Consider the following 13811-nt stretch of genomic DNA (forward strand, 5'->3'; position numbering starts at 1 on the left):
CTTCACTCACAAGCATTGTTCTGCAACTGCAAGCCTGCAACTCCAAATAAACTGCAGTTTCAGTTCACTTTGCAGTAACTGCAGTTTTCACTTGCAGTTAGTAACTGCAACTGCAAGCCTGCAGCTCCAATAAACTGCAGTTTCACTTACAGTTAGTAACTGCAACTGCAAGCTTGCAACTCAAATAAACTGCAGTTTCAGTTCATTTGCAGTGCAGTTTCAGAAACTGCAGTTTCACTTGCAGTTAGGAACTGCAACTGCAAGCCTGCAGCTCCAATAAACTGCAGTTTCACTTACAGTTAGTAACTGCAACTGCAAGCTTGTAACTCAAATAAACTGCAATTTCAGTTCATTTGCAGTGCAGTTTCACTTGCAGTTAGGAACTGCAACTCCAATAAACTGCAGTTTCAGTTCACTTGCAATGTTTTAGAAATTGCAGTTTCAGAACCTGAGCTTTAAAAAAAAAAAATCAAGAACCTTCTACTGATAAGCTCTTGGAGGTGGAGAGCCAAGGCAACCAGGTTTGGGCTCTCAAAGCTGCCCGCGCAACCAAGCTAGAAATTGAAACGCACTGAAGATCCAGAAGGAGAAGATCGAATGAACCACACCATCTGCTGGATCTGCTTGGAGCTAGACATCAGAGGTTGGGGAAGGGAGAGGGAAGGGAGAGGAAGGGGATGGGGATGGGGTCGACCCACACCGCCAACTACTCTTGCCGGACTGCGAGAGTCCGATCTTCAGAGACATCGCGGGAAGAGAGAGAGCAGAGGAAAGAGAAGAGAAAGACTCGAGGAGAAAGAGAGAAGAAAAAAGAAATACCAAAAATAAGAAATAAAAGGTAATTGCAGCCCACTCATGTGGAGTCAACGGAATAAGGTGGAGTCAAACTTACCTGATTGTTAATAAAACTAACCTGATTGTTATATATTAATAATTATGGTATTAGAAGTTAAAAGCTATAGCAAAGATGTAGTATAGAGTAATTATTTCTATATATATATATGTTTTAACTTATTGATGAAAGCAATACAAATTTCTTTATAAAGAATAAAAAAAAAAAATTGTGGCATTGTCTTGAAGAATATATGTGTGGAATAATCTGGAATATATATGACATACGCTATCTTTTTCACAGTGCGATTACTGAATCGAGCTTGATTCATGTGAATTTTTCATGATAGGTAAATGCACATTAATTTCCCATTCATTTAATATATATATATATATATATGCAGCAAATATATATAATCAGACAATTAAGGAGTCTTATTTCGTCAGCGATCACACACCGACACATATATGCAGGGGTGGTCCTGGTGAAAAGAGTCGATCTGAGTTGAAATTCTGTGCATGCGCACTGTGCATATTAACCATACAGGATCGATCGGATATGTAACTGAAACAACTTTGTTGAATGGACATAAATTTTTTAATTTGTGTCCATCATGATTCATGACTTAATGTTCTGTACGTTAAGTGTGCATGATCGATGATACGTTTTGAATTTGATGGGATACCCTTACCTTGGGATTTTGGTTATAATTATAAATATTGACATGCACATTCTTAAGTTATATATATATTACACATGCACACGCGTCACATGCAATTACCACGATATTCTAATATTCATATGTGATTCCTTGACACACCCTCTGGCCTATAGCTCTAGCCTTTCTGGGGGTACATATAATATTGCTTAAGTATATAGCTAGGCCAGCCACCCATGAACAAACAAACACAAACACACAGAACAACAAATTTTTTATACAAAAAACCCATATATATATGTACAAATATGAGACGGAGTGAAACACATGTTTTATAATTTAGTTTATTATTTTTGTTTTGTTTTGATGAGTAATAGCAATTCATCCCCGCACCTGAACTGAACCTGAACCTTCCATCCCATATATCAAGAATTAATTAATTAATATTCCCATTAATTAATAATAATTAAATATAGTATGAGCAGATGGTTGCATCATCATCCACGACACGTACTTAGCTTAGGTTATTAATGTATAGGGTTATTCACATTATTGTCCCCTATAAAATACATTTTTTCTCATTTTGTTCTCTGAAATTTAAATCATCTCAAATTGTCACCTGAACTTTATACAGTTGTTGCAAAAGACCCTATGCCGTCAATTCTGTCAATTTTTCTGTTAAAATAGTTGACGTGACACCTATATGACATGAGTGAGACATTTTTTTAGTTATGTAAGATCCATGTGAATAAAAAAAATAATAAAAAATAATTTTTAAACTAAAAAATAATAAGATCTATGTCAATTTTTTATTATTTTTTTTGTCTATATGAATATTACATAACTAGAAAATAGTCCCACCCATGCTATATAGGTGCCACGTCAGCTTTTTTAACAGAAAAATTTACAGAATTGACGACATAAAGTCTTTTGCAACAACTGTGTGAAGTTCAGGTGGCAAACTAAGAGGATTTAAGTTTCAGGGGGCAAAATAAAAAAAAAGTGTATGTTACATAGACCAATGGTGTGAATAAGCCGAATGTATATATACTTCTGTCCTTCCAAAATGAATAGCCAAATTGGATCTTTTAAACCTTAATTCTCTCTCACGAAAGGGGTTGTGGGTCGCATTATTCCCTTTAATTCCATTACTAATCAGTTCTCTTTGCAAGGAAGAGTGAGTAATTCTCTCTCTCTCTCTCTCTCTCTCTCTCTTCTCTCTCTCTCTCTCTCTCTCAAGGTTGATCATTTTGTATGGCTAGCTCCTGACTGAGCATCTCATTAGTGATATATATCATTAATGCATGCGCATTAATTTTGTTTAACTAATTAAGATAGGTGATCATAAGATTATGAGATTGGGCCGCAGCAAATACAATTTGATCGCGGATATTCCAGATAATTCCATGGAGACCATATTGGAATTGGAAAGACCAAGTAAAAATCAAGCAATTATCAGCTCCAACAAGAATTCCAGTACTACTGCTCATCGAAATACATACCAGTATGTTGTATAGTTTAGTGACTCTAGTAGATGATGATAATGATATAATATATATAATTTGGGTTATGATGATATATATTGATCTGCAGGAATAATATCTTCGTGGGTTCCTGGAATGTTGGAGGTGTTTCACCTCCTGACTCTTTGGACTTGCAAGATTGGCTCACACCTAATATTAACTCTGCTGCTACTGCTGCTAATATTTACGTTCTTGGGTGTTGATGCTCAAAAATGGTAAAGCAGTCAACGTCGAGTCGAACCACGTAGGCCCGTTGACCCACCACTGAGTGGATGACACGTCGAAGTGGGGCAGGAACGGGTAGCTGGGTCCGACTGGTGAGTAATGAGAGAGAATGATATCCAAGCACCCTGCACAGGTACACAAAAGTGAGCGGGAAGGGCACCAGTGTGGTGCCGGCCAAAGTTCCTCCGACGCTCAAGTCAGTGTTCAGAAAGATCTAAGAGCAGAGTGAGTGAATAGTATAATAATGATTTCAGTTCCCCTTTTGTGACAAGAAGGTACCTCTTTTATAGTACCTTTGGAAGAGTGTCAACCAATCCGGTGATGACACGTGTCCCTTGTGATGACTTGCACTGTGGGAGCGCCACGTGTCACCGGTCTCGAGGATCCGAGTGAGTTGACACGGGTCGGGGCCTAGGAGGCTGGAGCTTAGGAGGCCGGAGCCTATGGGGCCGGAGCCTATGGGGCCGGAGCTTAGGAGGCCGGAGCCTATGGGGCCGGAGCCTAGAAGGTTAAGGCCTAGGAGGCCGGAGCCTAGCGGGGGCTTAGTCTTTGGGTCTAGGCCCAAACGACAACGACATGATGTTAAGCCTTATGTCACTTGTCGTTATGCCGAGATGATTAGTCATACGAACAGAAGTCCCCCAAGTTTCCGAGCAAAAGATACTTCTTGGTTGGGAACTTTGCACACAAAGAAGTCCGAGCAGAACGACAAGTGTCCACATACTTGTTCCTGCTTAAGATACTGTCCAGAAGTCCCCCAAGTTCCTGAGCAAGAAAAGCTGTACTGTAGGAAAGCTTGGGGGGTTACATATGAAAGATCCCTTTTTTTTTTTTTTTTTTTTTTTTTTTTGGTGTCTGATCACCCTGTACTCCGAGCAGTAGACGCTTCGTGTAATCCCAGTGAATCTCATCCGATTTTAATGGTGGGATGTCGCCCTTTGTAAATGAGAATCTAGCATGAAATGGTAGAGCCCAAATATAAAGATTGCACACCCACAACTACAACTCTCCCCTTTTTTTTTTTTTTTTTTTTTTTTGAAAAATAACTCAATATAGAGCTGCCCCCCCCTTTTGGAAAAATGATGCAATATAGAGCTGCCCCTCCCTTTTGGTTTTTGATAACCGAATATAGGGCTGCCCCCCCTCTTTTTTTTTTTTTGTCTTTTTTTTTTTTTTTGGCTGTCTTGGAGAGAGTATGTATTTGCTTGGCTGTGTTTGAAAAAGAAAAACAGGGAAGCCAAAGGGGGCTCGGGTCGGGGGAAGAGCAACTCGGGTCGGAGGGAAGAGGCCGGGTCGGAAGAAAGAGGCCGGGCCGGATCTGTGCTCGGGGCGGAGGGAGGGAGCGCGCGGGTCAGAGGCTCTGCTCGGGTGAGTGCTGGGCTCGGCTCGGGTGGGCTGGAGCGCTGCTCGGGTCGGCGGGTCGGGAGGGTGTGTGGCCGGATCTGCCGAGCTCGGGTCGGAGAGGAAGCGCGCGGGTCGGAAGAGCGACGGGTCGTGCTGCGCGTGGGTCAGAAGAGGACCGACTTGGAAGAAAAGGGGCGTGGGCCGGACTCGGGGCTCGGGCGGAGGAGCTGAGAGGGTGCGCGGCTCGGGGGGGGTGGTGTGGGCTCGGGCCGGACCTGCCGAGCTCGGAAGTCGCGCCGCTGGGGGGGTGTGCTGCTGCTCAGCTCGGGCCGAGGCTGTGAGGGGGCTCGGATCGGCGTGAGTGCTCGGATCGGGGTGGTGCTGCACGGAGCTGTGATGTGTGCAGAGCTGGTGTGCAGGTCTGCTCGGGCAGAAGGGGCTGGGCTCGGGTCGGATCAGGAGCTGTGGTCGGAGGTGTTGTGCACGGGCTGCTTGGGCAGGAGGGTTGCGTGGACTGCTCAGCTCGGCTCGGGTGTGGCTGCTCAGTAGCGGCGCAGGGGGGGCTGCTCAGTAGCGGCGCAAAAACCACAGCTCGGTTTTGAGCTGTTCGAAGCACTAAAGGTAAAAAATGTTTGGAATCCTGTCAAGCTCTGTGTTGTGAAAATTGTTTTCCTTGGAAAATTGAGAAATGTGAGCAACTGTGGTTGTCCAGCCTGAGGCGGACCTTGGAAGTCTGTTTGTGAATTTGTGGATAATGTGAGTAGAGGCAGGTGGAGGGGCAGGTGGGTATGAACCTTGCCGAGCACTGGGTAGGCCACACGCCTACACTTTGGACTTTGTAATTTATTGGGTATTGTTGTGTTTTTTGCCAGGTACGTAGGAAACAAGATTAGTGGGTCGGAACCCGTCCGAGCTGTTGAAGCCGCGGAAGACTGGTAAGGCATGGGTTGTCATGGCTCTTCCCCTTGAATTGATTTTTTGAAGATTGGCTTTGATAAATGGTTGGTGGCTGAGCATGTGAAAAGTGATAGGGTGAATGTTGTAAATTTGGGGGTGGAAGAGCACATATGAGGGGTGGGAAACCAGTAGCGACCTTGATATGTCCATGGTGTTGTCATGGTATTCCGAGTACTTCCCATCTTGATTTTTGTTGTTTTTTTTTTTTTTTTTACGGGCAGGTGTGCGGGGCGGAAGCCTGGGCTCGGGCCGGGGCTGGTGGTGCACTGGGCGGAAGCTCGGAGAGAGCTGGCGTCAGGGGCGCGGAAACCTGGGTGGGTGCGCGGCGAGGAAGCCTGAGTGGGTGTGCGGCGCGGAAGCCTGGGTGGTGAGCAGGGCGGAAGCCTGGGCTCGAGCCGGGGCAGGAAGCCTAAGCAATGCATTGCAGGCCGAGCTACTGCAGGCCAGGAGGGAGGCAGACCAGGCTAGGCAAGAGTTGGAGCAGTGCGAGGAGGAGCTGAGCCAAGCCAAGCAGGTGGTCTGTTAGGGGCTGGCAGTAATGATGGACATACCAACGTTCCAGAGGGAGGTGCCCAGGGGGAAGAGCCCGAGGATGGAGCATCCACAGGTGGGGAGCATGACATGGGAGAGGATCCCAAATAAATGCTTGAAGCAAACAAGGCCCGGGGGCAGGGGTGGGCGGACCATCGCCCTATTTTTGTTTGAATTATATGGTCGGGTCGGATGTAGCCCGTGCCAAATTACAAACTCTTTCGATTATTCCCTTTGTACTTTATGATATTTGGATGGTTTGGAGGGTGTCCAACCCGTTTATGGGGTAGGATGCCCTTCCCTTTAATACATGGTATTGTGGGATTTTCTCGAATGCATGGTACTTAGTTTCCCTTGAATGCATGATATTGATTTTTCTCTGAATGCATGGTACTTAGTTTCCCTTGAATGCATGAGATTGATTTTCCCTTGAATGCATGGTACTTAAGTTCCCTTGAATGCATGTGCCATAGCCGCGCCCTGAATGCATGGTACTTAGCTTCCCTTGAATGCATGGGCGGATATGGGCAGGGTCGGATGTCTGATGGCCCGGGGGTCCATACAGCCAATTAAGACTTTGAATAAAAATGAAGAAAAAGGTGTCCGTGGTAGGACTTCCGTGAATGCATGGTACTTAGTTTCCCTTGAATGCATTTGCCATAGCCGCGCCCTGAATGCATGGTACTTGGCTTCCCTTGAATGCATGGGGCGGATATGGGTAGGGTCAGATGTCTGATGGCCCGGGGGTCCATACAGCCAATTAACACTTTGAATAAAAATGAAGAAAAATCTGTCCGTGGTAGGACTCTCATTTATGAAAGCGATAACATAGATGAAATTGAAAAAAGTCCCCGGGGGGTACAACATGTGTCTACTTGTAAAAGTAGCGGAGGTGCTCGGCGCGCCAAGGGTGGCCGAGTTCCTTGCCGGTTGTGGCGCGGAGCCTGTATGTGCCTGGACGGACGACCTCAATGGTTTTGTAGGGCGTCTGGGGTAGGGCAGGTGTTGGAGACACAAACAGCCATAGAGGGCTTGACCTCTTTCTTCTTCTTGACTGAAGTTATATAGCAGGACCTGGCTGACACTTGATTGCCTTTGACTACCCCCGTTCCACATGGGGTCGGGAACTTGATCAAAAGTAAGTGAGTGGAGATCATAACCCTTAATTGGTTAAGGGCCGGTCGTCCCAGGATGACATTGTAAGCTGTGGGGCAGTCGACCACCAAAAACTGAGTAGTTGTGGTAGAGGACGAAGGATATCTCCCGAGGGTGAGGGGAAGGTAGATACCACCAAGAGGGGTGACCATGTCGCCCGAAAAGAAACATATATGTTACCGGAGTATTTTCCTAATTAATTATATATATATATATGAGTACTAATCGTGCATGGTCAATCAATCGTCTGCATGCATGTCTTCTATCTGGCCAGTTTCATCACTTATATGTTTATGTGTTTGTAGTAATACTTATTCATGAGTTAATGTGGCTGGCCTAATTAATTAATAATAACAATAGTAATTAAGAAGAAATTAATGAATACATATGTTTTGGATCATTTGAATTACTTTTCAGGTTCCAAGAAATTGTGCCACTGAATGCAGGAAATGTTGTAAGATCGGAAAACCGCAAGATTTGTCGGAAATGGAATTCATTGATCGGAGCAGCTCTTAACAACAATAATAAAATACATCAACATCATCAAGGCAGAGATCACAGTACAACTTGTGTTGAAGCTGATGAAAATAATTCAGGAGATTTCCGATGCATCATCAGTAAGCAAATGGTTGGAATATTTTTATCGGTTTGGGTTCCAAGTCATCTATGCCAATATATTACACATCTCAGTGTCTCATGTGTTGGCTCTGGTATTATGGGTCGCCTTGGGAACAAGGTACATATATACATAACATTTTATTAATTTTTGTTATATAAATATTCTTATCGTTTGATAATCACACGCATGCATATTAATTAATTCATTGTTACTTTCAGTTTCAGACCAAAATAATTAATAAAAGAAAATACATATCAATTGTTTTTTCCCCTCAGGCCTCATTATTTAAGGCTTAATCAGTTCATAATTAATTAACATAATTGTTTATACACACGTACATGGACAGGGTTCGGTGTCAGTCAGATTTTGGTTGCATGAAACAAGCTTCTGCTTTGTGTGTAGTCATCTTGCTTCTGGAGCAAAACATGGTGATGAAAGACGAAGAAACGCAGACGCCGCTGAGATATTGTCTTGCACAACCTTTCCTCCTCCAACTCCTGGACTAGGGCCGCCCTTCCATCACTTGCCCACAAAAATTCTTGATCATGAGTATGTGTGTGTGTGTGTGTCATGTTCATCATTAGGTACTACATAACATATTCATCATCACTTGCACTTGGTGGATATATATCTAATTATATCCAAGTTGGATATAGTCTATAGAGATGTTGCCTAAAAGTTTATGGTCCCATAATGCAGTAGGGTGATCTGGCTTGGAGACTTGAACTACAGGATCTACTTGCCTGATGCCACCACACAGTATCTCGTGGAGAAAAGAAAGTGGAACCTTTTGTTGGAATATGATCAGGTACTAAGTACATTTCATGCTCTAAAGAGATCTAGATTTTATGTGAGGGCAACATTTCGTCAAAAATAGAGAAATCCTGGGTCACATATAGATCATACTTGCAAAAAATCATTTTAAAAATAATCACTATAGTCAAATTCTATACACATAAACATATTGAGCTACAAATTCTATAAAAAAACAAAGAGAAGAATAAGAAACCCATGCATTTTTATTTCTTGAATTTCTTCTATTTATTTTTAAGCTTAAGATGGAGCTCATGGAAGGGCATGTATTCGAAGGTTGGCATGAAGGAGCAATAAACTTCGCGCCTAGCTACAAATATTATCCAAATTCCGGAGTTTACTTTGGCTGTGATCAGAAGAGAAAACACAGAAAAAAGCGTGCTCCAGCCTGGTAAGCATGCATAAAGTGATTTATATTGATGATGATGTATAAATCTTAGCCCACCACCTAGAAATAAGCAAAGCAGGATGGCAAAATTTACTAAGAGATGGTTTTGTAGGTGTGATCGGATAATATGGTTTGGGAAGGGACTCAAGCAAAACCAATATGGCAGAGGCGAATCAAGACTGTCAGACCATCGACCTGTCTGGGCAATTTTTACAGCAGAAATCAAGGTCTTAAGAGATCCTAAAGGATTTCAAAGCTTTATGTCGGACAGATTTATTTGCTTTCCAAACCATTTTGAAGAATGTTTCAATGACAAATATTCTTGTAAGTGGAGATCAAGCTTTCATTAATGAATATAATCTTGGATTACCATGCATGTTTTTATCAGAAGAAAATTCAGCAGAACATCTACCAAATGCTGTAGTTTCTTTCTACGTGATTTTATAAAGCTGTGAGAAAAAGCATGCTAGTGATTCTGCAGTAAGTTCACGATTAATGATGCCGAACAAACATTTTACCCAGTACCACCAGCTGAACTCTGCCCTTTTGTGACGGCACAGAGTTACTGAAGAGCACCCAATTTACCATCTTGTTAAACTGTATGAACCTGTTCAAATGGTTTCTATTCAGAACATAAAAATACAAGGAAAAAAAAAAAGAGAAAAATATGTATGTATGTATGTATGTATGTATGTATCATTCTGCCCTTTTGTGACAGCACATAGTTAACGAAGAGCACCCAGTTTACTATCTTGTTAAACTGGTATGGAAGTATGTATGTAATGTATGTGCACAACAAACAGACTACAAAACCCTCCCTGCAAAGAGACATCTAAAAAATAGAAATAAACTGCAGTGCACATAATTCTTGCTTTTAGATAATGTTAAAACCGAATGCTAAATTTCTTTTAAAATGATCATTTCCCATTACAGATCAAGCCTAATCAGCTCTGGTTGAAACAGATGCATATCTCACTGGACTTGTAACTCCTCAAGGAACACGTAAGCCGCTTTGCTTTGTTATCAATTACAAATTTCTATCAGTTATAGAACTCTTGTGTTTTCCATCGAACACAAACCAACTTCGTTAAATGATGATTGTGCACTTTGTCCAACAATAAACCATCTTGTTGACTGTATTTAAACAGTAATCGTTTACATATGATATTAGTTATCAAATTATATTATTTCTAAGACAGGTAGAATTGCTTCTGCCAGAGGAACATTTCAAGAGCAGGAAGTGGAGAGCTATAAACAAACACCAAAAGAGGTAGTAAAAGATCTCCTACTTTTGGATTCAGAGATGAGATTTTGTATGATCTAAACTAAATAATCTTTCTTTAATCTCATATAACTTACCTTAGGTTGTTTTAGATGAGCTATCACCACCAAATTCAGTATCCTTTTTTCTTATTATTCTTCTTTCCAAAGGCTAGGCTAAAGTTACATTCTACATAAGTTAGCGTGTGGTACATCTGCTCAGAGTTATTAATTAATTTAATTGTATCATATGATACGCTTTTACAAGCTGATATGGAAACAGTGAATGGGAGGGGGTGAGAGAGAATACTCCATGCAATTGAATTAAACAACAAACCTTTAAAAATTTGAACTAGTATGCTGAAAATTCATCCAGTTCATCCACTTTCCTATAGAAGAAAAACATGAACAAAATGTCTTAATAGTTTATATCCAAAATTCTTATAAAAGTATTCAGAGGTACCCAAAGGACATATACAAAATTTAGATGTCAAATATATCTTAGCAAGGGATGTTGGTTATGATAGATATAAATGGGTTGATATTCATATTCCAACTGCTTGAACTTTTTTTAGAACGAAAAATACTGACTAATTATATGTCCACGTTAACATGTAATGATATGCTTCATTACTTGTACTACCACTGCAAAAGCTAATTTGAAATATACCTCCAAGATAGCTTTAGCCTCATTACTAAACGTTTTGCAAAGAATTTCATAACTCTTCTCAATCCCTATCTGCACAAATAATAAACTAGTTCAAGCGTAATAAACAAAATGGTGTAGGACTTATAAGTAATTCACACATTGCAGGTACTTTTTCCAATAATCCCATACCAATGGATCAACTCTTGATGGTGATATAGCTGATATAACATATCTGTTGAAAGAAAAAGAAATCTGATCATTGGATGCAAGGACAATATAAAGTATAAAAGAAAAAAAAAATTAAGAATTACTAAATACAGATATGAAGTACTTCAAATAATTAGATGTGGTAAATTCAAGCAAAGAAACTTTACCTCATCTTACTTGCATAGAAATTCATAGCTACCAAGTTTGCTTTTTGAACAGTTAGAACGACAGCACTCATGTGGTTCTACAAGGATGGAAATGCTAGATTAATTGCCTAGATGCCAGGAAGAGTAATTGACATAGAATGCTGATAATTTGGTGAAGAACAATATTTAGACAAACATATTGAGGGCAGAAAAAGATAAGGGATCCAATTTTTTTTTTAAAATGAAAAACCAGGGGATTTTGGTTGAAGAATCATATCAAATCCTCAAACTTTTCTCATCCAATCAGCATTTCATTGAGAAGTCAATAAAATACAAGCATACAATGGAAGAAGGAACAGAATTCAGCACCTTGCAAGCAATTAGCTCAATTAGTTGCATCAGGAACTTCCCCAGACCTTTCCCTTGTACACGAGGCTCAAGTTGCAATTCGTACGCATAAAGAACAGGCAATTCTTCCTCTATGACAAAGCGAAAATGTACAAACCCAACCATGGGGACCCTCTCCTCAACACAACTAGTTGAAGACCTTTCCTGACCAGCCATTGTTGAAAATTCACTTGCACTTGCACTTGAAGCCTCACGCACAAATATATAACGTGCTTCTGGTGCCACCATCTCCCTGCGCTTCACCTTCTCTTCCACTGGCCACTCAGATCCATAAGGCCCCTCCATATTGGCCTGCTGATTTTACAAAACTTAACTAAATCTACCCAAAAGACCAAAATGAGGACAGATACTCATCCGCATAATGTGGTGGAAATAAGAAAAATGTAGGACGGCTTCAAATACCTTAAGGAGATTTTGAATGTATTGCTTAATAGGAGAGGAAAGGTTGTCCCCACGTCCTGATTCCAAGCATGCAGACAGGCCTAATATCCAAATTAACATAAGCATTACATGAAATTTCAACTTCAAACTAAAAGACAGCTGCAATATCCCCCAAGAGAACGTTCTGACCATCTAAACTTATAAAGGAGCACAAGCTCATCACTTGCATACAAAAATGAAAAACCCATGAATGGGATGCTACCAAAGAAAAAACATGAAAAAAGCAACTGGATTCCATTTTAAATTCTCTAATTTTCCCTTTTTTCCTGCTTGAATGAGATCATAATCCAGAATGGGTATGTCACAAAAGAAAAAAGAAAATGAATGGTACTGCAAATGAACAAAATCTTGAAAAGAATTGTGAAAAAAGTGGCATAGATAAAGATGAGAGTGAGATACCGTTTCTTTGGTAATGGCGAAAGGCAGGGAAAGCAGAAAGATGGTCCTTTTGGGCAGAAGCTACTTTTATCAGTTCATCCATAGCCTTCTTCTTCTCAAGTATCTAGAAATCCAAAATTAATTTGTGCTAACAACAGTTGCGATTGTTTCAGAGTTGATGAAAGACATTTAATTTAATTTTTACCTCTTTGCGCTTGAGCTTAGCCTTGTTTTCTCTCTTAGCATTAGCATTGCTGCTGTTATTGCATGAGAGGTCGCGAGACACCCCCTTCGACTCCATTGCTGCTCAAACAAGTCAATCACTATTCACTCACTCTCTCGCTCCGGTCTCCGGTCACGTAGTTGTTAGGTATAAATAATGAAAAGACAAATATCTCCCTAACACCTCGAAAAAATTACACGCACCCATTCATTCAATAAATTTTAATATTTTCTGCATCTAAGTTGAAACTCCCCTCCTCCCTAAATACAAAAAAAGTAAAAGTTGAATACAAAAATGGTCCACGAATTTTACAGTGATTATCAATTTGATTAATTAATTATAAAAAGTATCAATTTGGTCTACAAATTTTTCAAGTTGTATCAAAACAGTACAAACGTTAACTTTCATCAGAAAAGTTAATGAAAAAAGTTAACAGAAACTGGCCATGTGCACAACATGTAACTACATTTTTAAGAGTATTTCAATCCGTTCATCACATTTCATGTGACTGGTTCCGTTAATTTTTTAAATGAAAATTAATGTTTGTACTGTTTTGGTACAACTTGAAAAATTTGTAGATCAGATTAACATTTTTTATAATTAATAGACTAAATTGAGAATAAGTGTAAGGTTCGTAAACTATTTTTATATTTAACCCAAAAAGTAAATACTTTTTTTTCATATATTATTTACATTATTAGAAAAGCAGCAATTATGACTGTACGTCAATACACATTGCTCAAGTAGTTGCTGCTATTAAAGTTGATAATATGCTGGGAATTGAGTAGAAAATTTAGTTAGCTTTGCAACTCTTGGGAATTTTTCGCTTCGCTGAGCTCATCACATTCAATAGGACATGAAAGAATTTTAGTTTATTTTTTTAGTAGTTGAGGTATAGCCTATAGGGAGTGATCATGGGATTGAAGAAGTTAGTGGATGATGAATGTAGTCGTGTTGCTATTTCATATTGCTAGTTTTGATTGTTGGGAAGGCAATTGCAATGCAAATTTCAAACAGAACATTCCATCTGCGGCTCTGCCCAAGGCTCCCAACT

General features: G+C 40.4%; 2 protein-coding genes across 4 annotated transcripts; one reads left to right on the plus strand and one right to left on the minus strand.

The window, feature by feature from the left end:
* Positions 1–2839: 2839 nt before the first annotated feature.
* LOC147275367 (DNAse I-like superfamily protein) lies at positions 2840–9400 on the plus strand. Its single transcript, XM_086256273.1, has 7 exons — positions 2840–2994; positions 3084–3209; positions 7643–7961; positions 8191–8393; positions 8544–8652; positions 8897–9048; positions 9158–9400. The coding sequence occupies exons 1-7, from the start codon at positions 2843–2845 to the stop codon at positions 9393–9395; spliced, it is 1299 nt and encodes a 432-aa protein (XP_086112399.1). The 5' UTR covers positions 2840–2842; the 3' UTR covers positions 9396–9400.
* A 113-nt stretch (positions 9401–9513) lies between these two features.
* LOC147275368 (Acyl-CoA N-acyltransferases (NAT) superfamily protein) lies at positions 9514–12873 on the minus strand. Of its 3 annotated transcripts, XM_086256272.1 has the most exons (9): positions 12740–12873; positions 12556–12658; positions 12118–12197; positions 11677–12006; positions 11329–11405; positions 11144–11186; positions 10976–11044; positions 10643–10694; positions 9514–9652 (listed from the first exon to the last, which is right to left on the minus strand). In XM_086256272.1, exons 1-8 carry the CDS (start codon positions 12833–12835, stop codon positions 10683–10685), a joined length of 810 nt encoding a protein of 269 aa, XP_086112398.1. In that variant the 5' UTR covers positions 12836–12873; the 3' UTR covers positions 9514–9652; positions 10643–10682. The 3 variants fall into 3 exon arrangements, with proteins under 3 accessions (XP_086112398.1, XP_086112397.1, XP_086112396.1); XM_086256271.1 differs by lacking the exon at positions 10643–10694 and having other exon boundaries at positions 9516–9652; XM_086256270.1 differs by lacking the exons at positions 9514–9652; positions 10643–10694 and having other exon boundaries at positions 10794–11044.
* Positions 12874–13811: the final 938 nt, after the last annotated feature.

Source organism: Dryas octopetala, chromosome 9 (assembly GCF_963921425.1).
Source record: "Dryas octopetala chromosome 9, drDryOcto1.1, whole genome shotgun sequence".
In the NCBI taxonomy this organism is placed as follows: Eukaryota; Viridiplantae; Streptophyta; class Magnoliopsida; order Rosales; family Rosaceae; genus Dryas; species Dryas octopetala.